This window comes from Homalodisca vitripennis, chromosome 3, assembly GCF_021130785.1.
Source record: "Homalodisca vitripennis isolate AUS2020 chromosome 3, UT_GWSS_2.1, whole genome shotgun sequence".
Taxonomy (NCBI): domain Eukaryota; kingdom Metazoa; phylum Arthropoda; class Insecta; order Hemiptera; family Cicadellidae; genus Homalodisca; species Homalodisca vitripennis.
The window spans coordinates 106,182,599-106,207,877 of NC_060209.1; the positions used below are offsets into that span (position 1 = coordinate 106,182,599).

The 25,279-nt window shown below is 31.1% G+C and overlaps 1 protein-coding gene across 1 annotated transcript; it reads right to left on the reverse strand.

Annotated features, from left to right (window-relative positions):
* Positions 1-3,904: 3,904 nt before the first annotated feature.
* LOC124357273 (cytochrome P450 4C1-like) lies at positions 3,905-23,165 on the reverse strand. The gene is made up of 13 exons (XM_046808862.1): positions 23,121-23,165; positions 16,666-16,846; positions 15,231-15,337; positions 14,174-14,267; positions 13,117-13,317; positions 11,917-11,986; positions 10,281-10,407; positions 9,556-9,616; positions 8,836-8,945; positions 7,834-7,902; positions 5,102-5,270; positions 4,612-4,791; positions 3,905-4,064 (listed from the first exon to the last, which is right to left on the reverse strand). The coding sequence occupies exons 1-13, from the start codon at positions 23,130-23,132 to the stop codon at positions 3,922-3,924; spliced, it is 1,524 nt and encodes a 507-aa protein (XP_046664818.1). The 5' UTR covers positions 23,133-23,165; the 3' UTR covers positions 3,905-3,921.
* Positions 23,166-25,279: the final 2,114 nt, after the last annotated feature.

The following is a 25,279-nucleotide window of genomic DNA, read 5'->3' on the forward strand; positions in this document are numbered from 1 at the left end:
CAACAAAATATTTTTCAATTATTAAAACAGCAACAGGTCCATCTATCTGTTAGTATGCTCAATAACTCTTGATAGAAAAGTCGTAGGGGCAAGAAACTAGTCAGCTAAGTTATAGTCAGTTTTGTCAGTAATTAATTTATTTAGGACATCCAATCATCACTGCCAGTCAGACTCATAACGTATGTGTTTCTTTCATGGGAGCAACCAGAAGCTTTCCACACTCAATCAGCATGAAAAAGGAACATTTTGTTCTATCAATCATACATTTTTACTAATCCAGGAATAAGTGACAATCAGTTTGGTTTCTTTTCATTCTGCTGGGTCCTTCAATACTTCATTTTATCAGTTTATTGTTTTTTTATTGTTAAATATTGGTTAAAAATAATACTATTACAATGAATTAATACACTTGTAAGATTAATTTACTTACAATGGAATAAAAGACGACATGATAAAAGATCAACTAAATCTTTAATATAAAACACCCAAAAATTTGTTTAGTTCAGTGTTAACTAAACTTTTTGGAGTCACGGGTCGCTTTAGGTTTGTATTACTTTCTGAGGAACCCCATCTCATCAGCTCATCTCTACTGTATAGAGTCGATGAAGAATAACAATAAAGTATTGTTACTTTATAATTCACATAATTAATTCATTCACAACGGTTAAATATTTGCCTGTATGACTGTTGTAAATCATCCATCATAAAAATATTTAGTAAAAACCGTGTTTATAATAAATTATTTAAAGCTATGTACTATTCATTATTACTGATTTTTAAAGGAGAACACTATTATTAAATTGTTATTAGACTTGGAGTAATAGAAGTAAATGTATAGAGGGAAGTAACTAAAGTACAAAACGTTTTACATTTTAAATATTGTTTTAATAATTCAATGATTGTGTCATAAAAATTACAGTTTAGCTGACTAGCAGTTTAGTTAAGTAGATATAACCTCACTATATTAATCTACTCAAATTCATCACAGTTCGTAATTGTGTTAAGTTTCGCACAAGCCAATCGAACATATTTGCTAAAAGTCTATGTGAAGACTTTTTATTGGTGAATTATTTTATTAAAATCTGGACTCATGTTCAAAACTGTAACACACACTTCTTTTTAAACTTTTTAGTTTGACCTATTGATTTGATGACTGTTACAGCTGAGAAGTCCGCCTCATAAATGTAGGAAGTGTTAAAGGGTTTTAACACAAGTAACATTTTCCTGGCAATTTGTGGGTTCACTTTTTACGACGTTACACCAAAACTCTATCAAATAAATGGTTTTGAATCCAGTCTATAATGAAATATCTGTTTGGAATTCAACCAGTTGTTCACTTTCTTCAACGTTTAGATGCATTTCTTTGTTAAATGGATTTGATACACACACTAAAGAGAACATCGTTGATAGAGAGATATTCATCAAAATATGCTCAGTTTGGAAAGATCTTTCTTCAAAAAACTGTTCCAAAGCAGAAAATCTAGTATATTCACCAGCCATGATAGCCTTCCGCAAATCGAGTTTCTTTTTTAAAACCCCCACCCTCCACTATGTCTGACAGGTTTCAGATATTTGTCTTCTTTTCTTGCAATTACTTACTAGTATGTTAAACTTTTAAAACAATTAAGTTAGAAAAGTTATCATCGACAGAAAGTTCTTATCCATAAATGAATCGGCAATGACATAGTTTTTATCCTTCTGGTAAGCATATATTTCATGTCTCAGCTCGTACACCCTAGAAAGGGAGTTACCAAGAGACAACCAACAAGAACTACTGTAGATCCCATGTTCTTGTACATTGTTCAATAAAATATTACATTTTAGGAGTGTTTTTAATGTAGTTGATTGCACCCATAACAATGTTAAGTATATCATGTAGTTCATCAAAGAGATGTTCAACAGCTAATGTTTCTCTATGTATCATGCAATGGGTCCAAATCACAATAGTCGCTTTTGCTCGAACGGAGCTTGAAGCTCCCTTTTTTGACCAGCCATCCAACTTCAACTATCAGTAGACTACATATTACAATTCATTTTTGCCATTAGATGTCATGTTTATTAGGTTGTCTGGGTGGAGTGATGTGTATCGACAAGGCAGCATGTTCCAAGAAATAGTGGTAAGTGCACTTGCGAGTCTCTCACCAAAATGCTATTCATACAATGACGCAGCAATTTTGTTTGTTTATGATTGTTTTTTACGACGATTGTTTAGATTTTAACGATTGTTTTTATTCAGTTACCTTTAATTACTTTAAGGTAACTTAAAGTAATTTATTACACTGTAGTTATATTAGTGATAATTAAATAATTGTATTTATCATTATAATCTAGTTTAGCATAAAGGCAATAATAAATATATATTTTTAATTTTTCCACATGATGTATTTTCTTAATCACAGTAGCTCAGCTGTGGTGCTCGAGGTCACCGTGGTGCACACCTTGGGAAGCACTGGTTTAGTTACTTGCATATTCCATTTTATGCTTATAGTATTCTTTAAAAGCTGGTTAGGTAAACACAATAAATTTTACACAATATTATCGGTGTAAAATTGTATTTTTATACATTACATTACACTTATTAAAAATATACAATTAACTTAAATCTGGCAACAACAATATGAAATAAATTAGACTAATAAGCAATTACATGTAATAATAATATATATATATATCTAAATTTTAATTTATAATTCAGTACTTTCTTAATATTTTTTGAGCAAAATATGTTCTAAACAAAATGTAAATAAATTATCTTGACAAATGTTAAACAATGCAAAGCCTTTTATAAACAGACAGTTGGACTCACATTAGATAAGCTTGAAAATAATTTGAATTTTTAATCATTATAAAACTGTTTTATCTGTTTACTGATTGTTTGGAAATTTCCTTGTGTTTTAGTACAGTTTGTATTTTGTACTAATTAGGAGAATGCCAAAAAAAGACAACATTGCTATTAATATTCTTAAATTATGTATTTAAATTGTTATTTTTAAACACTTGAAACAATCTGCATTTAATTAATGGTAAACATGATTTTGTTCAAAGTTAATAAATGTATTTTGCATTGTTACATTTTCTGTAAACATCTACTTCACTGTTCCTTTAGAGCTAAAGAGACAAGAGTTTTCTGAAAATTATATAAGAGATATAAGAGTGTTTTCTTTGAAAAGAAATAAGTGCTGATAGAATTCACTATAATATTAATTAGCTCAATCAACAGTAATGTTGTAAGTAAGCTATTACAGATGATAACTAATTAAATAATGCACTTGTTCCTAGCCATTCAATACTACAATATTGTTGTCACCAAATGTGAGCTTGACTTAAAAATATATAAATATTTTTTTAATGTTTACACTTTTATCAACAAGATATCAACAGTTTTAAATAATCTATCTAAATGTGTACATAGTGACACTCTTGATACAATAGCATACTAAATTCAGTCACACTTAACATAAAAAGATTCACCGTAGAACCTCAGTCAACTAAGCGAGTAGCACAGATACATGAGTCATAGAACTCTACACTACACCTTACAGAGTGGGAAAGTCAGTAGTAGTCAGTAGGATGTCTGGGTGTTAGTCTCAGCTTGATCCCCGTCTTAGGCACCAACACAGTGTTAGGCACAACTATCAATTCCTGCCTCGAGTGTAGCGAGCTTATTTTGTATTTCCTCAGTATCGCTGAGAGCACTGTCTTCTCTGCCAGGATCGCAAACTTTTGGCCTGTAGATAACAAATAAAATTAGCCTTACACAAAAATACATGTCTTAGGCACCAACACAGTGTTAGGCACCACTATCAATTCCTGCCTTGAGTGTAGCGAGCTTATTTTGTATTTTCTCAGTATCGCTGAGAGCACTGTCTTCTCTGCCAGGATCGCAAACTTTTGGCCTGTAGATAACAAATAAAATTAGCCTTACACAAAAATACATGTCTTAGGCACCAACACAGTGTTAGGCACCACTATCAATTCCTGCCTTGAGTGTAGCGAGCTTATTTTGTATTTCCTCAGTATCGCTGAGAGCACTGTCTTCTCTGCCAGGATCGCAAACTTTTGGCCTGTAGATAACAAATAAAATAAGCCTTACACAAAAATACATGTCTGAGACACCAACACAGTGTTAGACACCACTATCAATTCCTGCCTCGTATGTAGCGTTTTTAATTTTTAGTTTCATAAGGCTTTTAGAAAAATAAAGTGAAATTGAAACATTCTGTTCATAAAAACCTCATAGTTTTAAAATATGTAAAGAACATATAAACCTTTTTGTTACATTTTACAGCAAACTTTATTTAATTTATGAGGATTTAAATTTGGTCAGTATAAAACAATAGAAAAAGTTAAAAATTACACAACTGGTATCGGCAATTAGTAATTTATTTTCCTTTCAGTACTTGTAAGGGTTTCTTTTTAGCAATGTATTGCTGAAAAACACAACATCTTAAAACACTGTTTATTTCAACTACAGCCTCATTTTCAACAACCATAATTTTTATTGCTAGTCTTAAATTATAATAAAAATACACCATTGAATGTTCTGAGAGAGGTTTACTTGAAACACTGTCTAAATATCACAACTATGTAAAAGGTAGACTGGATACTGACCAATACAGTTGCGAGGGCCTGCGCTGAAGGGGATATAAGCGTAAGGATGTCTCAGCTTAACAGCCTCAGGCAGAAAGTTGTCTGGATTGAATCTTTCTGGATCTGGGAACTGTGACGCATCCCGATGTAGCACATACGGGAGCACCAACACATCTGCACCTCGTGGCAGTGTGTACTTGCCTACAGGAACACCAACACCATTATTAGAGAAATACACTACAGCAATGGATAACAACTAGTGTAAGTTTACTATTAGAACGTGTTTTATGTATTTAAAGTTTTGACAAAATTGGGCCAATAGATTTGTAAGTTTGATTAGATTCTTAACTCATTCACAATTTTTATGTACTAAAATATTTACAAGCACTGCTTTCTTTTTAACATGCAATGAAAGTGAATTTTGAGTGTTTCTAGCGTCCAACTTTGAATGTGTGCATTATATATAATTTTTTGTTTTGCAAGTGTGGCATAGTGAATTTGGGTGACATACCAAAGACTTCATCTTCAGTCAGTTTCCTTGCAATGACTGGCACGCTTGGGAACAGTCTCAATGCCTCCTTGATGCAGTTCTCCAGATACTTCATGGCCTTCAGGTCCTCCATGGTGGGTTGCCGATCAGAGTCTCCAAAGATTTCGTACAGTTCTGCATATGCTTTGGCCTGTACATAGAGGGCTATTTCAACTACTGTCAACTTGCAACCTAGTCTCAAAAAATAATGAATAAACATTTGCATCAAGGAAGTGTTTATTAAGATGGAAGCTGATCATGTTCCACACTGTTCCAAACATTTTTTGAGTGACTTAAATTAGAATAGTCTAATTTTGTTTTGATTCTAGGCCCGTGATATTTTTCCAGTTACATTGGAATATTAAAATGTAGGTTTGACATGAATTTGTGATGTGGTCATCCTTATGATGAAACTATTCAGGATTACTCTCACTTTCTTAGAAGCCAATGCATATTTTAGTACGATATTTTCTTATAATGAGTAACACTGACTTCATATATTTACCATCATTGACAAAAATAAAATGATTTTTCTTTACAGGTTATTTTCTTTTTGAATAAACATATGAGCAAATATTCAAACAGGCACTTTTACTAGGCACATTGTTCTTTAAATTGGATACAAAACTTCTTGAAAACGATTTTGTTAGTTATTACGGCTTCTTGCAATTCCGGATGTGAGCGGGCCATGCAAAATCGTTGTGAAACCGGTATTAAGAATTAAAGTTTTTAATGGAAGTTTAAAAATATTATGCCCAAGGTACCTAATATCTCTATAACATGACCAATGATGAATTCTTTTAATCGCTCGATCAAGAATTAAAGATAAGATGGTAATTTTATAACAACTTTTATTTGTGCAATTCAAAACTCTAAAATTAAATACTCAAAAATATTACACTTATAACTACTTTTTATAACAATCAGATCACAATTAAATACTCAAAAATATTACACTTATAACTACTTTTTATAACAATCGGATCACAGTTTTCCGAATTTTCATGATTGGAGTTTGGTTGAAAAGCGCCACTAACCAGTATTCTTTTTTGTTGTTATTAAAATAAAAAGCAGAGGTTATTATTTCAAATTATTTTCTTTTTATAAATAAACACAGAAATAAACAAGCTAAATTTTAATTATTTAATTGTTGGTTTACTAGGTAGTTCATGGTTCAAACTGGTAGTAGACTAGTAGTTGGTGGGGCGGCAGCAGCATATTCCCTCCAGAACAATATCTGTTGATATACAGAATCAGAAGACTTTCTTCATGAACATAGTACAGAATTGGCATCAAATAGTTTACAAAGTCAAACATAATATAAATCTGTACAGTACAGTGCTCCGTCCTCACAATCTTATAATGGTATGAGTTATGAGTAATAATATAACATAACTTACAATAATTAATTATTTTAATACTTCGCAAATATTTTATTATGAATATGAAAAATTTAATTTTAAATTTGGTTGCCCCCAATTCTTACTGCCTTATGCATGAGCACAGAACAGTACGTGCCTAAAGCTGGGCCTACACATGATGCGTATCGATCATATCTTTAATATGAGATATTTCAAATAAAACTATAATCTTAATAAGGTTGTACGATGTTTGAAGATTAACATTGTCCTTATGGGGCTAAAATTAAGATGTCCACCAATTCAGCTGGTTCTAAACTTATCTATAGTGAGATGTCAATGTGAAGTAAGATTGATCAGTTAAATTTAAAACTAAACATAAAAACTGTTCAATAACAGTAGTTTTTTATTACTCTTTTGGTAGTTCAAGTTTTTTCTTTTTCATAATATAACAATTCCGTTACAATAGACTTCGTCAACATAGAAGCAATACATGTAGTCAAATATAAATAAACCAAGGTAAATAAAATTAGCATAAAAAAATTAATACAGTTTGATTCATATAAGATTCTAATATTGTTTTGTATTGGTGGAGTAAAAGAAAAATTACTTAATTGAATTATGAAAATTTATTGTATGTGCACAATATATAAAACCATTTTCAATTATAAGAATATTTCTATGCAGGGTGTCACAAACTTCTGTGGCTAATAGTACTCATAATTTTAAACAACAAATATCATATAAACATAGGTTGAGAAATGTCTTATTTAGCTGCTAGCCACCCTTTTTGTATTTTTTATAAAAAAATAACTCTAAAACTAGTTAAGCTAAAGAAAATTAAATTTGGCACATAGATTTGAATACATGACAGCAAAATGGAAAAGTTATTATGTTGTGTTTTTAATACTACCAATATTAGTTAAACATTTTAAAAGTCTAAAACAAAAAACCTAGTATATTTATTAAAAAATTATTGGACACCAACTATTTTGAACAATTTCATTGCAATTCGCGAGGTGCTTGTTTCAACGAAATCCGTCAATGCATAAGCGAGCATGACCACTTTAAATGTACACTTGCACAAGCCAGAGACAGCAGCATTTGGTCTTTTGATAGGCATCAGCTCTTTTACATAGTTTTTAACAATTTTACAAGATAAAAGGTATTTTAAAATTGTTATAACAATTCCGATGGTACTTTCAACAAAATCTGTCAACGCATAAGGGAGCACGAGCCAGTAGCGACAGAAATGTCACAGTTTAGAGGTATCAGTTCTTTGTTGCTCATGGCTATTACAAGCGTATCTTTAAAGTGGTCGTGCTCGCTCCACTACTATAACTCCATAGCTTTTACCTGAATCTGAGGGTTTTCTCCCAAGAGATAGAGACAGTAGTTAATGGCTAATTGTGTTGTGTTTTGGCCCTGCAACAAATAACATAGTTACAAACTAATTCATATTACTTATTAACTTGGATTAAAAATTTATTATATAATGTGATGATTTAGTCAGAAAGCTGCTTGCTAGCTTTTAAATAACAGAAGATGTATAATAACCTATTTTTATGTAGTTGGTAATCAGGCATCACCGTTAGAATGGCTGATCAGGAGTAAGAAGAAAATCTTTAATGATAGTTGTATATCATTGTAAAGATCTAGTTGTGTTTAAAATAGTCACATAAACCTGATTTCAAAATATTTATCCGTTAAAAAAATCGCTCAAAAATAGGCACAATGTTTTCAACTGTACTATAGCTCATAATGTCTGAGCCATACCCAAAACAAAATTTATGATCAATTTCCACTGTTCTAAATGACACAACACCACCCAGATTGTACTTCTAACCTTACCCATTGGGCGATCAGATGCCTAGGTAACTTACTTTCTGAACATCTCTTGTAAATTCTGTTCTTTCAGTCTAGTAAAATTAAAATATAACAAATTTGATTAAACTGTTCACTAGAAACATATTTAGATAAATTAGTTGGTTTAAAAAAATTTAAGACTCTGATAATAGTGTAATTATCTATGGTATGAAACAGTGTGTCGGGGGTAATTTAATTTGTCATAAGATGTCAAATAACTACTTGTATTAAGCAGATTTACTTGTGCTTGGATTTAATTCCAACACATTTCTGATTGAAACATTGTAAAGAAAACACATTTCTTGAGTGTAAGTTTATTATTATATTTTGTATTAGCTTAACTTTTTAAAACAGTTTATACCAATGAGTGTATAGCACTTATATAGAAACAACAATACAATTATTAATATGATGGGATTGACTAGAAGGAGGGTAAGGCAATGATTTTCAGTATCAAAATATAGTGATATATTTTTAATGGAAAATACTCACAGCGAACATGAAAGTGTTGACTTCCTCTCTAATGTCCTGGTCAGAGAGTAAGGAGCCACCCCGGGAACTGGTGATCAGTAGGTCCATGAAGATCGCTCGCTTCTTGGGACCTGGAACAACATTGATTCGTTCTGTCACATGAACCTCATGAATTTGTTCTTTGTAATTTGTAACTAAGCATAATCTTAAGGATTCCCCCAGTGAAGAACAGGCAACATTGAGCTCATTTAATAGTGCCACTACTGGTGTCACAGATAGCTCCATAAAGATAGATTTAAGCAATATATGGTAGCAATGCATTCATCTTAACTGTGTTTCATATCAACTATATCATTCATTAAAATTAATTTTATTTTTTTTCTACCATGGTTGCAAAGTTACATCAAAGTGGGCTAAAAAGCTAATTTTGTATGTTTCATGAGAAGATATATATATAAAAAAAAAAAACAAAATTGATTACAATACCAATAGATTTTTTAAGTATAAAAAATTAAAACTTGCTATATAATTTATAGCATATTTGGTCTCATTGACATTAAAACTGCTTGTTATCACATTCATCATTCGTTGATGTTAACACATTTTTAATATTAACAAGTTTAAGCAAATATATATTGTGAAACCAAAAAGATATTTGGTAAAATATTTTCAAACAAAAGTAGGCATTTACTTAATTATAACAACTTATTAACTATAGTATTGTTATATTTCTGTACTCACAATCCTCAATATATCCGAATTCTTCCTGTGCCTGAAGAGCCTGTCTTCTTCTTCTTATCACCTGAAATCCGTAATATAAATTTAAATTTTGTTTTTTGTATAAGCAGATTTGATCAGTTAACATAAAATAATATTGGTATGTATTATTGTGACACAGGATATAATTATTTTATTGATACTAATGTATTTGGTATATCACATTTTGACAACGATTATATTTTAAACATTTGTAATAATGTATAAAAATCTAATTTAAATATGAGATTTTTATTCCTTAGCTCTATAGAGGCCCAACAAAGGCAATCAACTTCATATACACTACTTTGGTAGAATATAAAAAGATACAGTTTCTTAAAACCATTTAAAATTAACCCACATGGTGTATTACATCGATAAATTTTAAATGTTCTACAAAGTCAATTTCAGGAAATGTACTTTTAACATGGATACTAACTGTTATTTTTGACATACAATGAATGTTGTAACTTTTTTGTAATAAATGAGAGGCCAATTATTGGCCTTGTTCTGCCTGTTCTCGTTAGTCCATGCAAGTATTTTATCATATGGTAAGGGGAGAATTAGTGTAGTGCGAGATCAACAGTACTGATAGCAAATGCTAACAATTATTGGAGCCATGATTTGAAACTGTACTCAGACCCAAAATCCAACATCTTAGCCCATGCGGCTCCAACTATCCCAACCCCAGACCTCTGATTCTGACCTACCTGATCAGTGAAGCTATGAAGAATGTGGCGGTATTTACGCTCTTCTCTACCCTTAGCGGTAAACTGGAATATGAAGTCTGAGAGCAGCCATGGCCGAACCATCCTGTATATCCCAATTTCTTCCAATCTAACAAAATAACAATGAATAGATTAGGAAGAATATACAGGAAGGTAATTCAGTCTTTAGTGGTATTCTTAATAATTAAGTTAGTTTAAACCAATGTTTCATATAAGGACAAGTTAAATATATTTCAAGTATATCTTGAGAGATATTTACTTATTATGGTTAATTAGCAGTTAATGTTTCAATTCAATGTAAAGAAATCACTGCATACCACAATTCTGTTTGTAACAGTCCCAGGTGGAAATTTTTGCTCTTATTTTCCAAAGGTCGTCTAAATTTGTGTCTAGAGTGTTAGAATAAGGCAGTTCAAATTTTCACTCTACTGTAATGGAATCATTGCAATAATCTCTACTTTAACGAAAAGCACAAAGTAGCATGTTGTGTTGCTGTGCGGTTCCAAATGGAATATTTTACTTTTATGATGCCTAAGCTATCTAATGTTACAAGATAGTTAATGGTTCCACTCCTTTGTAACGGAAATAACTGCAATATTACAAATTGTTTTGTTGTGACAGTTGTTGAACTGTTTACTTCATATATTGCAAAGATATCTGTTGAACCCGTGGAGTTTTGCAGGGAGAACTTTCTGTTTCTCATTCTACTATAACGGAAAGCAGTGCATAGGTACTCATAAGCTGCTTTTTTTGTGACAGTTCTAAGTGAAACTCTCTACTTTTATGCAGCAACTATTCCGTAACCAACTGGGAATTCCAGTTCCAAGTATTCACCTCTACCTTCTTCTGTGTTCTTTAATTTAAACACTCACCTCTAAGCCTATACTATGATAAGTTATCAACAGTCGTTTGACTACTCGATAATGATAAGAAGTAAGAACAAAATTTATTAATCTTGAGAAATTTATATAGCTGCTTATTTTAACACAGCAATATAATTTTAATGTGTGAAAAAGTACAACACTAACTAAAGTCCTAAACCAGACTGAAGCTGAAATGAAATTGTGGTTATGATGGTATTTAGTAATTAATTAATGTATATTACAATGCTTTTAATAAATATCATACAAACAATCATAGAACGAAACTCATAATCAGCTAAACAAATTGGATTTATGTTTTGGCTGATGTAACACACTTGTATTGTGGATTATTAGGGTGATCATGAATAATTGGTTACAATTCAGATTGAACTTCATAACATGTGATTTGGCAATAATAGATAAGATGATCAGACTCAAAACTAATAATTTTAAAGTACCATCCAATAGATAATAACAATGTAGACCAATACCAACCAAATGTATTTGCATTATATACAAAATAACCTTTCTTTGATACCACCAGTGAATGAAAAATTGAAATTGTTAATGCAGGCAATTGAAGTTGATTGATGATTATGAAGATGAGTATTTGGATGAGATCAATAATTCAAACGTTTTTTCCAATTCCTTCTACAATATGTGGAAATGCAGATTGATCTTCACGTGTTGCTGAGATGCATTGATGATTATGACGATGATGTTTAGCATCAGATCCAAATGATGACACAACTGACCTGTGCATAGCATTCACTATTTCCTTATGATGAAGTCTGTTTGAGTCTGCAGGTGTTCCCATCGCAGTTTCTGTAACATTTTTCTGTGTAAACATCAGTTTCCAACCCACTCACTGTTTGTATCTGTCTTGTTTATGTAGGATCCAAATAAAAGACAAGATAAGAGTACACTACACATGTGTTTTATAACAGGCTTCACTGAGAATGCATGTAACATTTTTAATCTATAACTCATTTAAGCCTCAAGATATTCTGCGGGCATATAGACAGACAATCATACAAAATATAAATTAACACAAAAATCATGCTCAGCCAAATTTCATGGCTGGACATGCACCACCATAGAAAACATTCTTGTCAATGTAAAAATGAAGCTTCATGTAAAATCTAATGTCTATGGATGAAATCTTTCTCTAACTATCTACATAATACATTTAAATTTTTGTTCATTAAGTTAGGTTTTATAGCAATATTTAAATATCATAAGTTTCCCATGGGCTAGGGAGGGTACTACATCACAAGATTATACAGAAATAAAATCTTGTCACAGACTTAAGATTGGATTTCCCCTCATTTTTTGTTTTACTATATGAATAAAAATGTCACGTTTTCAAATCACATCAGCAGTTTCCTTACAAATTTATTTATTCTGCTATTTTTTGCCATCACGGTTACCCACAAGACCAATGCAAAAATATTTGCTAACGCTCAGACAAGTCTCATTAAAAACAAACTCTGTGTTGCTCATATCGAAATTAAGCTTCATGCAACATTTTTAGTCTCTAGTTCATTTTGCTTTCAAGATATCATGACAGACAGACGGAAATGAAATTTGTTCAGCCTATACTCAAGTGATAGGCTTCATAAAAGCTCAACCAATAAACAGTTCATGCATTGTTTCAATTCTACTCAAACTTTGGAAATGTAAAAAATTGCTGTATATTTCAAGTTTTGATACATGATTTTGAACAACTGAAAATGTGATATTTCTAGTGGTTTTTTTACTATCAGCTAAGCTGTTTAATTAATTTTATTGCATAAATATTGATAATATTTAAATGTATTAAACATTTTTGTATCATTTAAAATGGAAACACCCTAAATGCAAATTTAAAAGAGTTATTGGATAATGATTTATTAATAAAATTTAAGTTTGAAGATGAATAAATTTGAACATTTGGAACAAACTGAGATATTTACCACAAATAAAGTCTAAGGTAAGCTTGCGAGTGAAAGGGCTGATATCATTGAACTTTTCCGACAGATCGTTATCAGCGAGGAAAATGTTCAGGTCCTTCATGAAATCAGCCGTTCGAGCCACAAACACATCCACAAAGCTCTCGAGGATGTTGAAGTGGAACGTGGGTGTAATCAGTTTGCGGTGACTGTGCCATCTGTCTCCTGTTAGAATAAGGATTTTGGTTAGCCTTGTCATAGATCCAGGACAAGTTTCAGTTACCTTTTACTTTATGTTAACAAACAAAAAACTAAACATCTTTAGGCAAACAATATAGCAAAAACTATAATCAGTCTAAAATATTTTTAAATTACACAAATACACACACATTTCCTCTCTTAAGTAACATCAAAGTTATTTTTAATTGAAATGAAGCTTTAAATATTTTTTTAAATTATAAAAGTTAAAATGTTATTTTCAACAAATTCTCAATCTTTAATAAGATTAGGGTTCTGTTTTTAGCATCAGTGAAACCAGAGTTCAAACTTTGACTTACTAGTATAACTCTGTCTTGAAATATATTTCTTTTTATCTAAATCAGTCTTGTCCTGCTGGTGCTGTATCGTTTGTATTAATAAAGATATTGTTTTCTCCTGACCTCTAAAATACGTTACCAAAAATAAAAATAAGGTACCTTACAACAAAATATTTAATGCATAGATATATTTTTGCATATCAAACAAAAGCAGAGGAGCTTCATAAAACTTTAAGTTATGTAAAAAACTACAATATAAATTACTTTACCATTATTGATTTAAAAATCATAATTTATTAAACCAAATAATGCTTAAAATGTATTTATTGGGTTTTTAAATATCATAATCATAGGTTAGTACTCCAACTTCCCAATACTTTCAAGAGCCAAACATGTTTTATTCAAATTTTGTGGTTTGTATTGGACATACATTTAACTTATTTTAATAACTTTTGTATACTGGATATTAAATCTATTACAGGAGATTAAATTATTTTTTTATTCTTACATTTTCTTACATAATAAATATTACTTGATGTCAATACCTTTACTCGTAATCAATCCCTCTCCAAGTAGAGATCTTAGTCCTTGGTAAATCATGCCTTTTTCATTATGTTTGTGTTTCCTACTGAGAATAGCCTGAAATAAGTTATACAAAAAAATCAAGCAGTTGTAGAGTTATTAGTGCATCTGAAAACAGTGTTTAATTATTGGTAAAAACAGGCTACACGTGTTGTTTATTTAGGGCCAGAAGCTAAGAAACCTTACTTTGCACTTAGTCCTTAAAAGATCTTTGTGCTTGCTTTCAAAATGACAGGATATTCATGATGGGCTAAAGTTAAGGGCAGGACCACACCATACTGGATGTAACATCCACTATTGAGACATAAAATCTCAGACACATCGCTTGAATGCCTGTCTCATTTTTATGCTTTCAAAGATGTCTAGCACTAAAGTAGCTCCATTCATTCAAATAGTCATCCTCCACACCTGACTAGACCTGTCGACCAACCCTTTTTAACGGAATATCTCGACATTTGCAGTTCCTTATGCACTGTTTATTGATATATCTAGTCTAGATTCTATTGACAGGTATAAATTAGCCAGAAGGGAACGTTCCTGAGGTTTAACTGGCCATCAGTGTTAATACTGTTTAAAGTTATCTAATTGAAATTAGTGATGAATCTAATATCAAAGTGCACTAGAAAAAGCAAGAAATTTATTTCAACATAAAATTTCATATCTTGGCACCATAATGTGTTTCCTTATTCTACTTGTTCTTTTTTATGTAGGGATAATATATAAGTTTGTATTTGTGAATCTTGTAAAAAAAGCCTAATTTCAAGTGTGAGTTAAACAAGTTTTATATTTATTGGAAAAATAGGTAATATAAGGAGAAACTGAGATAGTTTTGAGATTTTGGAGTAGGGTATTATCAAATTTGGATAAGGTATTTATCCAATTTGCATTTCAGAAAGAGAAAAGCAATTTCCTAGTAGACACAAATTATCCTTAACATATCCTAAACTTTTTGTACTTTTTTCTTGGTATGAAAGTGGAGAACACTGTATAAAATTATTGTATCAAATAGTTTCATATTACCTGTACTGCATCTGGAGATTGGACTATGATCAGTGGGTGGAATAGTACCAAAGTTTTATGAAACGCAGGAAAATGCTCTCTCCATTTCGCAGCATATTGGAAAAATCCTGTAAACATTTGTAGTTTAAATAAGGGTTCTTTAAACACTAAATGTGTCTTACATATTCTGTTCTTAAATCACAAATTTGACTTTATGTAGGTAGTTTCCCACCACACTGACATAGTGATTTTGTTTAACATCCCTTTAAAGAAGTTAAAAAAAATTTATTATTAGCAACCTTCTGTAAGAACAATTAGATATTGCAGATATTGTAATAACACCACAAATGGTCCAAAATGGTGAAATACTCGTACATGCTTATCTTAGCCTGTCTTTTATTTGGAGACAAGTCTTTCTAAATTGCCTCAGATGAGTTCTTGAGAAAACCCACAGGATCCCATTTTGCTGATAATTTCTTTTAAAGATTTACTTACAAAAGTGTTAGTTTTGAAACTATGTGTCTAAAAAGATTTTATTTTTCTTACAAAATAAAAATTATTTGTATTAAACTATCTCAATTATTACCTAGGCATCTCTCTACCATGAAGTGAATATTTGTCTCTTAGCTATAAAATAAAAAAACTATCCCTTTTAGATGTTAGCATTACTTGCATCAAACTTTAAACAGCTGCTTCAGTTTAGCAGTTCAATATTTAAACATTAGTTTCAATCATTTTAGGTCTTCTAAGTTGTGAGACAAATAATTGAAATTTTTCATGATTATAATAGAAATGAATTTATGACTGCTCAAGAGAGTTTACCCTTTCTTCCAGTTTAAACATAGCATACAGATATAAAGAAATTGGATTTTTTAATAATTCAGATCTTTATACCCTTACATCAAAATTGTTTAAGAGTATTCAAAAAAAATCAGTTGTATAATAGTCATTATTTAATTTGATACAATACAAAAATAGCATTTTACACTAGCACTTGAATTTTGCTCAAAATTTCTTTGTAACTCTAAAACTAGATTATATAGATCTTAATTAAATTCAATGGATATATATATAATATATATATATATATATATTTAATGGTAGCATATTCACTCGGCAAGTGAGAGATCCGGGTTTGAGTCCCGGTGGAGCAAGTACTTTTTGTAATTAATTGTTTATTAAAATTGATATATAATTTATATAGGCATGTCAAGGGATGGAGAGATGTGGCAGAAAAATAATGTTAAGCCTATAAAAAAATTATGATGATGCACGAATTTATTGTTACTTTTGTAACAATCTTACAAATGTAATGTACAAATAAATAATTGAATTGAAATATAGGCCTATTCAGCAGTGATTACATTGTGAACTGACAATTTCTATCGCCACCTCAAATGACTCATTTTTAAATAGACTGTCTAAATGTTTATGAGATAGCAATTGAAAAACTCACTGTGCCTGGAAAGGTACTCCTTGACGTTGCCAAATATGGGATGTCCCTGTGGTCCAGGGAGATGCTGGACTCGCAAGAACACCCTGAGCCAGTCTCGGACAAGAGTTATTGTAGGCCATGTGATACAGAATACGAGGACACTCCAGAGTAGCGGCCAAACCCGCAACTCGGCTGACTCCCCCTAAAACATTGTAATCTTTAAGCCTCTGGAAACAAGATGATGGTGTTTACCTATGCTGAGAGAGTATCTTGAACTCATTTTTGGTGGTCATATAAAGTGTAGATTTAATAACAAATAAAATTTTAATATTCAGATTAGTATGTATTCCCTGCTTTATGTCACATGCTGAGACCATCATCTGCCACTTCACCTGAGTATTGGGATCTATCCAAAAACCTTTTTTTATAAATTTTAAGTTATTATTGGGATGGGTTGTTTTGTTTTTACTGCTTTATTTTGATAAAATAACTATTTTTATCATCTATGAACTGTTTTTACATGTTCCAGTTGATATGTACAGTGTTTTAAATAATTTTAAGCCTTTATAACTATAGATGACAACACAAAGAATTATTAAGAATTATTTAAACACAATATCAAGAACAAATGAATTCTATTTAAAAATTTTGAAGAATAAAATAAGTGAAAAGTTTGATAATGAATATCCGGGTATGTACTAATATAAATGTGTGTTTTTGTTTATCAAAACTACTACTTACCAGCAAAATTAATTAAGATTGACTTCCTGTAAAATATATGAATATTCTTTGGGTATGCAGACTAAATGAAAGTTTGTGAATATCATCAAGAAGTACTTCATGTTTTTTATTATGACATTGCAAGCTTTAAATGTTAATAATGTGGATTATTATAGTATGAAATTAATATGACATTTAAAAACATGTTTTCCTCATAAATAGAAGTTTAATGTTCCTAGATTTAAAACATTGGCAAATGTTACCCTAGTCTACATGTAGACTCGATGTATACATGATTTTCAGACACCTCTTGGGACTAAAGAAAGAAATAGACTGGACATGACATACACCAGTAGCAAGTGAAGCCAGGTCAGAATGGTGGCACCAGTCAACCACATTACCGAGAGTGAGGCTCACTATTTCATTAACTTTACTACTGCAAATTATTACAGTATACTAATATAATTACATTTCAACAATGTTGATGTTATTTAGTTCATGTGTAATTAACAGCAATGAAAACAAATTTGTAATATTTTGAATATTTTATAAAACCAACAACAAACAATAATTTGATCATGTTTAATGTAGTTCGATATATTTTTAATTTGTTTTGTGCTTAATCAAAATTTGTAAAATATATGTAGTTTTTGTTTTCATTAACTACCTATATACATAATGTAAAAACAAAACATGATCACTCAGGAGCGGCGTTAGGGTAGGGCGCGGTTGGGCGACCGCCCAGGGGCACCGGTAGCCTTTTTTTGTATGTAATTGAATTGCAGTTAGGGGGCGCCGAGGAAATCTCGCCCAGGGCGCTAGTAATGCTAAAACCGGCACTGTGATCACTGTAATATTATTTCAACTTCAACATGTTTGTTGTACCGATATTTCATTTAAAATATTCCAGTACTACTATACTTATCAAATTAGCATTTAAAAATGTTATTTTCGCTTCAACTGAGAAATATAACTATGAAAAATATTCACTGCAAAATACTTAATGGACTAATGTAATAGACGTACAATGCAGGTCGCGACCTTGGCTACTGATTCACGCGGCCCACTTTCTATCTTATTTGTAGCCAAACTAAGCAGTTTATAAACAAATATCTTGTTTCAGGTATTTTCCAACAACTTTCCCGCTGACAAAAATCGCTTGACTAGATAAACAAAAGTTTTTTTAAAAAGGATTTTTGATTTTTGTAGTTAAGAAAAATTTTATTACGAACTTTTACAATATATTCTAATAAAAATTAAAAGTAAACAGGACTTTCTAAATGCTTATCATAATGCTAGTACACCTTTTTGCAACAGTACGAAATTTCAGAATTTCATCACAATTGTTATCATGCGTTAGGACAGTGTTAAAGAAACACGGTGAATTAAAACTGAGTGCCAATTTTGGTTCAATGATTTCACCAATAAGGCACGTGGGTCGGTTTCAACTTCTGTAATGGCCCTTATATGAGGATGTCCAGTCTACTTCTCTCTTGCAAACATGTAGACTGCAGTAGTTTGCCCGTGAGACTCCGCACTCTGTTGTGTTCCCTACTGTTCAGTCTAGACACAACAACTGTCACAACCCTGACAGTGACAGTGCATAATAAACTCCTCAGTAAGAGATCGTGTTAAATACGAGTCCAATGCCTTGTTAGGAGAACTACTTAATTCACATCAGCAGATTAATAGGTAATTTATTGATCGTATATAAACTCGTCGCAGAAAAATACATAACGCGTGGCTATTCTGATTAGTAAAGATATATTTGTTGTCTTTGTGACAAAATCGGGCTTCCTTCTGAAAGTCTTAATAAAAGTTTAAATTTTGTGACAAAATACATGCACTTAAGTAGGTTAAATGCAGATAGTAAGCCGAGTCGGTATGAATATGTCAAATATGTGAAATTTAAGTTGAGAAGTATTGTTCCACTCTGTTTGGACAAATATTGATTTCGAATTTAATACTTAGCATTTTACCACACAACACATTTTAATTTCTTTGTTTAGCAATGTAATGTAAATACACATAAAACAAATATTAAATTATGTATTTCTAAATTATGTAAAACGTTTCGAAGTTACTTATGTAAAGAGTACTGGGCTGAGATAGAAAGTTCTAGTTTTTATCTCAAAACTAAGACCTTTAAAATGAGGTGTCATTTAATGAGTTTGTATACTTAAACATTTTGATTCCGCCACCCAAATCCCATTTTGGGGAAATGGACAAAGTTGTAACGGTGACTAAAAAGTTCACTTCTATTTCCTAGAAAGGTGTGACGAGTTCCATCCCTCCATCTTTTTCCATAAAAAACTAAACAGAGTATATCCATACTTTTAACTCACGCTGTATAGGCCTATATACTAGGCTATGCTGTATATAGGCTATATAGTGTAGACTAGAGTTTTATAAAAGAGAGATAAGAGGTATTTTACTCTTATTGAAGAGGGCCTTAATTTAAACATCTTGCAGTATAAGTTTTGATTTCATTTCAATACATTCTTGTAATAACAATTTTAAGTATCAATATTAATGAAGAAAAATAAAAATAAATACAATATAAGTCTATTAACGTATTTTGTACACAAAGTAGGTACAAAATGTTATAGTGATGAGTCATATTAACAACAATGGAAGAAAGAAAGAAATTTTATTCTTTATTTTATTTCTTTATGAGTTGCGTATAAATTTATGTAGATTCAACATTCGGATTAATTTGTTGGGTGCGATTAAATATGCAGCTGAAGTAAAATACGTGATAAAATAAATAGAGGAAACATAAATGCTTTTTTCAGATATACTTTGAATACACAAATCCGTTCTCAAAGAATTAAAGTTTGATTACTAGCTCCTAAGATAACAGACGGGACGAATGTCACAAGTTTATTTTGAGTAAAAAGGAACAGCGAAGGCCAAGCAACAACTGTCTCCACCCGCCACAAAAACTGGCCCTCGCACGTTTGCCGGTCCCACGGCGCAACGTGACAGACATCCGAGCTGTCAAAAAACGAAAATTAAGACCCCATAGGCTGGGCTGGGGTCTCGGTATTATTAGGCAGGGTCATCAAATTACCTCTAAAGATTTCTCATGCATTAGACTGGCATGGTTTTAAATGTCTTTACACAACAGTACTTTGCATCCATAAGTAAAAATAACTTTGTTTATGTAACCTCACTGTATATATGCGTAGTTTAATACAACTTTAAGATACAATAAGCTTACGAAAGAAAACTTTTAAAAAAACCGAAAATTAATAACGCTAATTTTTAGTATGAAGTACATTTCAGAACAAATTGCAGTGTATCGTGTAAGTAAATACTTTTCTCATCAAAAGGTGCACATACTGAATGTATCTTCGAATTTGCAGCTCGTTTTCATTATTTTATCTTCACCATAATAACATTAGACTATAACAAATTGCTCCGTTTCTAATAATAGTTAAATCACCGGCTGCATTTGACGGTAAGATGGGGACGAATTACAGAACAACATCCGAAAGCCAAACGCAGTTTTGTTCTAGGTGGTGAACTAATAACAGGGTCGTCACGAATGTTGTGTTTGTCAGGGTTGTGTTTGTTCAATGCCTTCTCTTTTAGTGTGGTCGTTGGTAAAATGGGAGTAATTTTGAAGAGAAGTGAACAATTAATTGCGAATTAAACAAATTGCATATAAATTTGAGATAGACTTTGAAAAAGAAACTGTTCTACACTAAACAAAATATACTTTCAAGATTATTACAAAATACTCGACGTTTTAAAAATATACTGTAAAAAAGGCTTTTCTGAATTTAACTTATCTTTCATTTAGGCTTTATTTTAAATTGCATTAAGATATCATTTTAGTTTATGGGAAAATTTAACAATAGGTACAACATTTCGAAATTCTCTTAATGATAGTTAGAAAGTATTTTAGGTGTATTGTGGCTGTTGTGTGGTTGCTTGTCAGGCCTAATGTTTGTGAGCCATGAGCAAACTATATGCTACGTCGGTGACGTAATAGATCGTAAACCGATCTTAGTTGAGATACGAGTGTGCACTGATATTCTAACGTTATTTTTTGTAGTTAAGAATGTTGCAGTGATCATGAACCACAATGTCAACTCTGTGTAGTTAATGTGATGTGGTTTATATATATATATATATATATATATATATATATATATAAAACACCACTGAATGTATATTCATTCTTGTCTGTCTTTGAATTATAATTTGTGTCGTACTTGCGAAGACCCAAAAATTTAAGATTTGAATATTACTCATATATATATATATATATATATATGTGTGTGTGTGTGTGTGTGTGTGTGTGTGTGTGTGTGTGTGTGTGTGTGTGTGTGTGTGTGTGTGTGTGTGTGTGTGTGTGTGTGTGTATATATATATGATTATTATTTTTATCATTAAGAAAAAAATAATATAATTAATTACAAATGGTGTAGTCTATCGTTTGTGGATTAACATCTTCTCATACTTACAAAAATACGCATAACATAACAATAAAGAATTGAATCGAGGCTTCATGTTTGATTGTCCCGTATTTAAAACATACTGAGGATATATACGAGAAATTATATCAGGAATGAAATGCATTGTAAATAAATATTTACACTCCGTAGCTTTCAATAATTTTCCATTTACTCATCACTTAATATTGATTTATTTTCAAACATTTGTAGAAAATATTGCGTTTATAGAAATAGTTTTGATCAATTTTAATAATAAATCAATAATTTCAGTGTTGAGGGGAAGTAAAGGAATTGTACATAAAATTGCTTATGGGATACACTGAGAGTATATTAAAACGATAGCTATGTTTGTTTCTGACTGTAATTGACTTGCTACTGTCGTAGTGTGGAGGGTAGCCTGCATCTATTTATTAGTATATAATCTTAATTATTTAATTTATTATATTTCATTTTATACAACATTTAGTGTAAATTAAATCTACCCTCTTATATTGTATGGAGTATACATATATTTATTAATAAGGTATATAAACCGAATTATTTTGTTTCATTTAATAAACATTTCATGATTAACTCATTAAATTTCAATATTTGTACCATTTATTTGTATTAAATTTGTTTATATAAATATATATGAAAATACGTTTAATATTCAAAACATCCATAAATTGAACTAATAAAAACGTTTTACAAGGGTCGAACAGTGATACAGTATATGAATAGCAGTAGACTATTAAATCAGTAGTACTTTGAGACCAAGTCCGGAATTAGTATGATAGAAACCGACCATCAGTTTTAAATATAGTGATATTTCTTATGTCATTGCAATCAATCCAGTGTTGTGATATTTAACTCATACATTCATTAATCTGATTTGAATTTGATGTGATTTGTATAATTTTCTAGGTGTATTCCTAACAATTCCTAGTATTTTCTATAGCAGGCCTCTCGGGACACCGCTATACTGAAAATCGCCAAACTTGCCACAATGGGTTATTATACAAAAACATGACATAACAAATAATATTTATATAAATATAAATATCCACATGATCAAATTCATTTCGGTTCGCTATGACGGTAGTATTTTTGACTTCTAGGTTATCTGCGAAAATTTGAAAAATATTAAATTTTGTCGATTGTTTTATAATAAAATTCCAAAACTGGATGTTCCAAAATGTCTTAGAAGTCGCGTATATTTTTCTTGAATATTGAAAACCTAATTGAATATTTATAGAGTATAATTATAATATTAGTTCATACATTTGTCCCCCTGGCGTAAGTAGTTACCTGTAAATGCATCCTACTCCAGTCCGGTCCGCTCTCAACACGACACTCACTGCCGTACGCTCCGCCGGGGATATATTTATAAGGTCCTGCTTTTTGTCATTGTTTTTGTTCTGGCACGGTCGCAGGAGTTGCCATAATGAGCTGGTGGGTACTATACCGATTTGTATTTTTTAATACATGTTGGTATAACTTAAATCTTTTACATGAGGATGTTAAGGCTCAACGAGAAAATTTCTACTCATTAGGATTTTAAGAAAATTGGTTTTTAGGTATAAAAATACCTAATCTAAGGTAAGGTCCTTCAGGACTATTTTCTTATGGTTCCGGAAACTGGTTCAAATTAATTTCTTGTCTTGCATAGTTCATGACAGAACTGCATACAGTATTCAGTGGCGTAACAATGATTTGGGGGAGTGAATATGATTGAAGAGGTAACTACACAGGTGGGCATGGAATAAATCTGATTAAGTATAAATATAAATAAATTAGATAGGCATAATTAAAAAAGTAAATAGAAATAAATTTAAAGTAACACATTTAACAGTTGTATTTCAAACAATTTTAATAGCTGTTTGAGGTATGTTGTTTTAAATTTGTAATGGTTTTTTTTTGGAAGGAGGGTTCTATTCCCGTGATCCTACCTTAGTTACGCCACTGCGAATGTAAATAAATACTAAGTTATTTAAATAACAATTCGTATGGTACGGTACGCGAAACAACATTATCATGTAGTTGTAAATATAAGCAGAAATATAGAAGAAAAAACGTTACAACAAAATATCACTCACATTCTATACAATACGATGTTATACGTTCTGATACTTTCAGTTCATTAACCATTTTGTTAATTAAACACATTCGACTGTTTTTGATATTGCTCCTGTTCTGTTCGCGAATTCGATACACACGATACAACAAAATATCGCTCACATTCTATACAATACGATGTTATACGTTCTGATACTTTCAGTTCATTAACCATTTTGTTAATTAAACACATTCGACTGTTTTTGATATTGCTCCTGTTCTGTTCGCGAATTCGATCGATACACATCGATACAACAAAATATCGCTCACATTCTATACAATACGATGTTATACGTTCTGATACTTTCAGTTCATTAACCATTTTGTTAATTAAACACATTCGACTGTTTTTGATATTGCTCCTGTTCTGTTCGCGAATTCGATACGCAGGCTAATTGATTAAAACATTGGATTCCATTATTTGCATTCTATACATTAATAAAGATTTTAATCTCATTATAAAAGTTACACAATTAAACAATAACGTTCATAGCCGGTGGAAAGATAGCCTGCTGGACATCTTTATTTTGGCCCCAGAACAATGTAAACTCCAAACAATTTTACAACCTTATTTTTGCCGGTAGCATTCCAGAAGATATGTAATTTAAAAAATACGATCAATACATATCCGTGTTTGTTATTTTGATATTTTTATTGGTTTTTCATTGTTTAAATATTCAGAAAGAAAGCTTGGAAAGAAAAACTAAAAAGCATTTGCATGTGTACCAAATAAGACATGGGCGTATCTTTAAAATCAGTCATGCGTTTAAACTTGACGACAAAAATAAGTTCGAATTGTTCCCACTGGGTAAAATTCGCGTCTTCTCGCTACAGCCGGCTCTTAAACAGAGATTTCTCTTTCAAACAAAAACTATTAACTTAATTTCTGAACTCGTGTGACGAATCGTACATGAACTAGGTTTTCATGCTTTCCAAAAATCTTGCGATAATTTTATAAAATTTAAAATCTCGAGACAAATTAAGTATAAAATTGATAAGAACCAATTGTTGGAAGCTTTCTAATATTTTTATAAATATTGCCAGCACAGTACAACATAACATGCACAGTTTATTATCGTGAGCTCCAATCGTGATCGTCACGAAAAAGTTTTAGGCTATAGTCTATACTTCAGTTCAAAAAAGTATTTAGTGTTTAAACTAATGTCTTAAAAATAACATACCAACATTAGCTCTTTTTGTCAAAATAACTTTTATCGCGTCTAATATTATGATTTGTCCTACATCATGTAGAATTTTCACCGTTCAAATAATTAAAAATAAAAACATTAAACGCATTCTTCACAATAATACAGTTTTAAGACATAGTTTTGTAAATAACTTTCACTGCTTTT

Coding starts and splice junctions, on each gene's coding strand:
- LOC124357273 (XM_046808862.1), bottom strand. Junction 13,318..14,173: donor GGGATTGATTACGAGTAAAG/GTATTGACATCA, acceptor TTATTCTAACAG/GAGACAGATGGCACAGTCAC. Junction 4,792..5,101: donor GACTGAAGATGAAGTCTTTG/GTATGTCACCCA, acceptor GTGTTCCTGTAG/GCAAGTACACACTGCCACGA.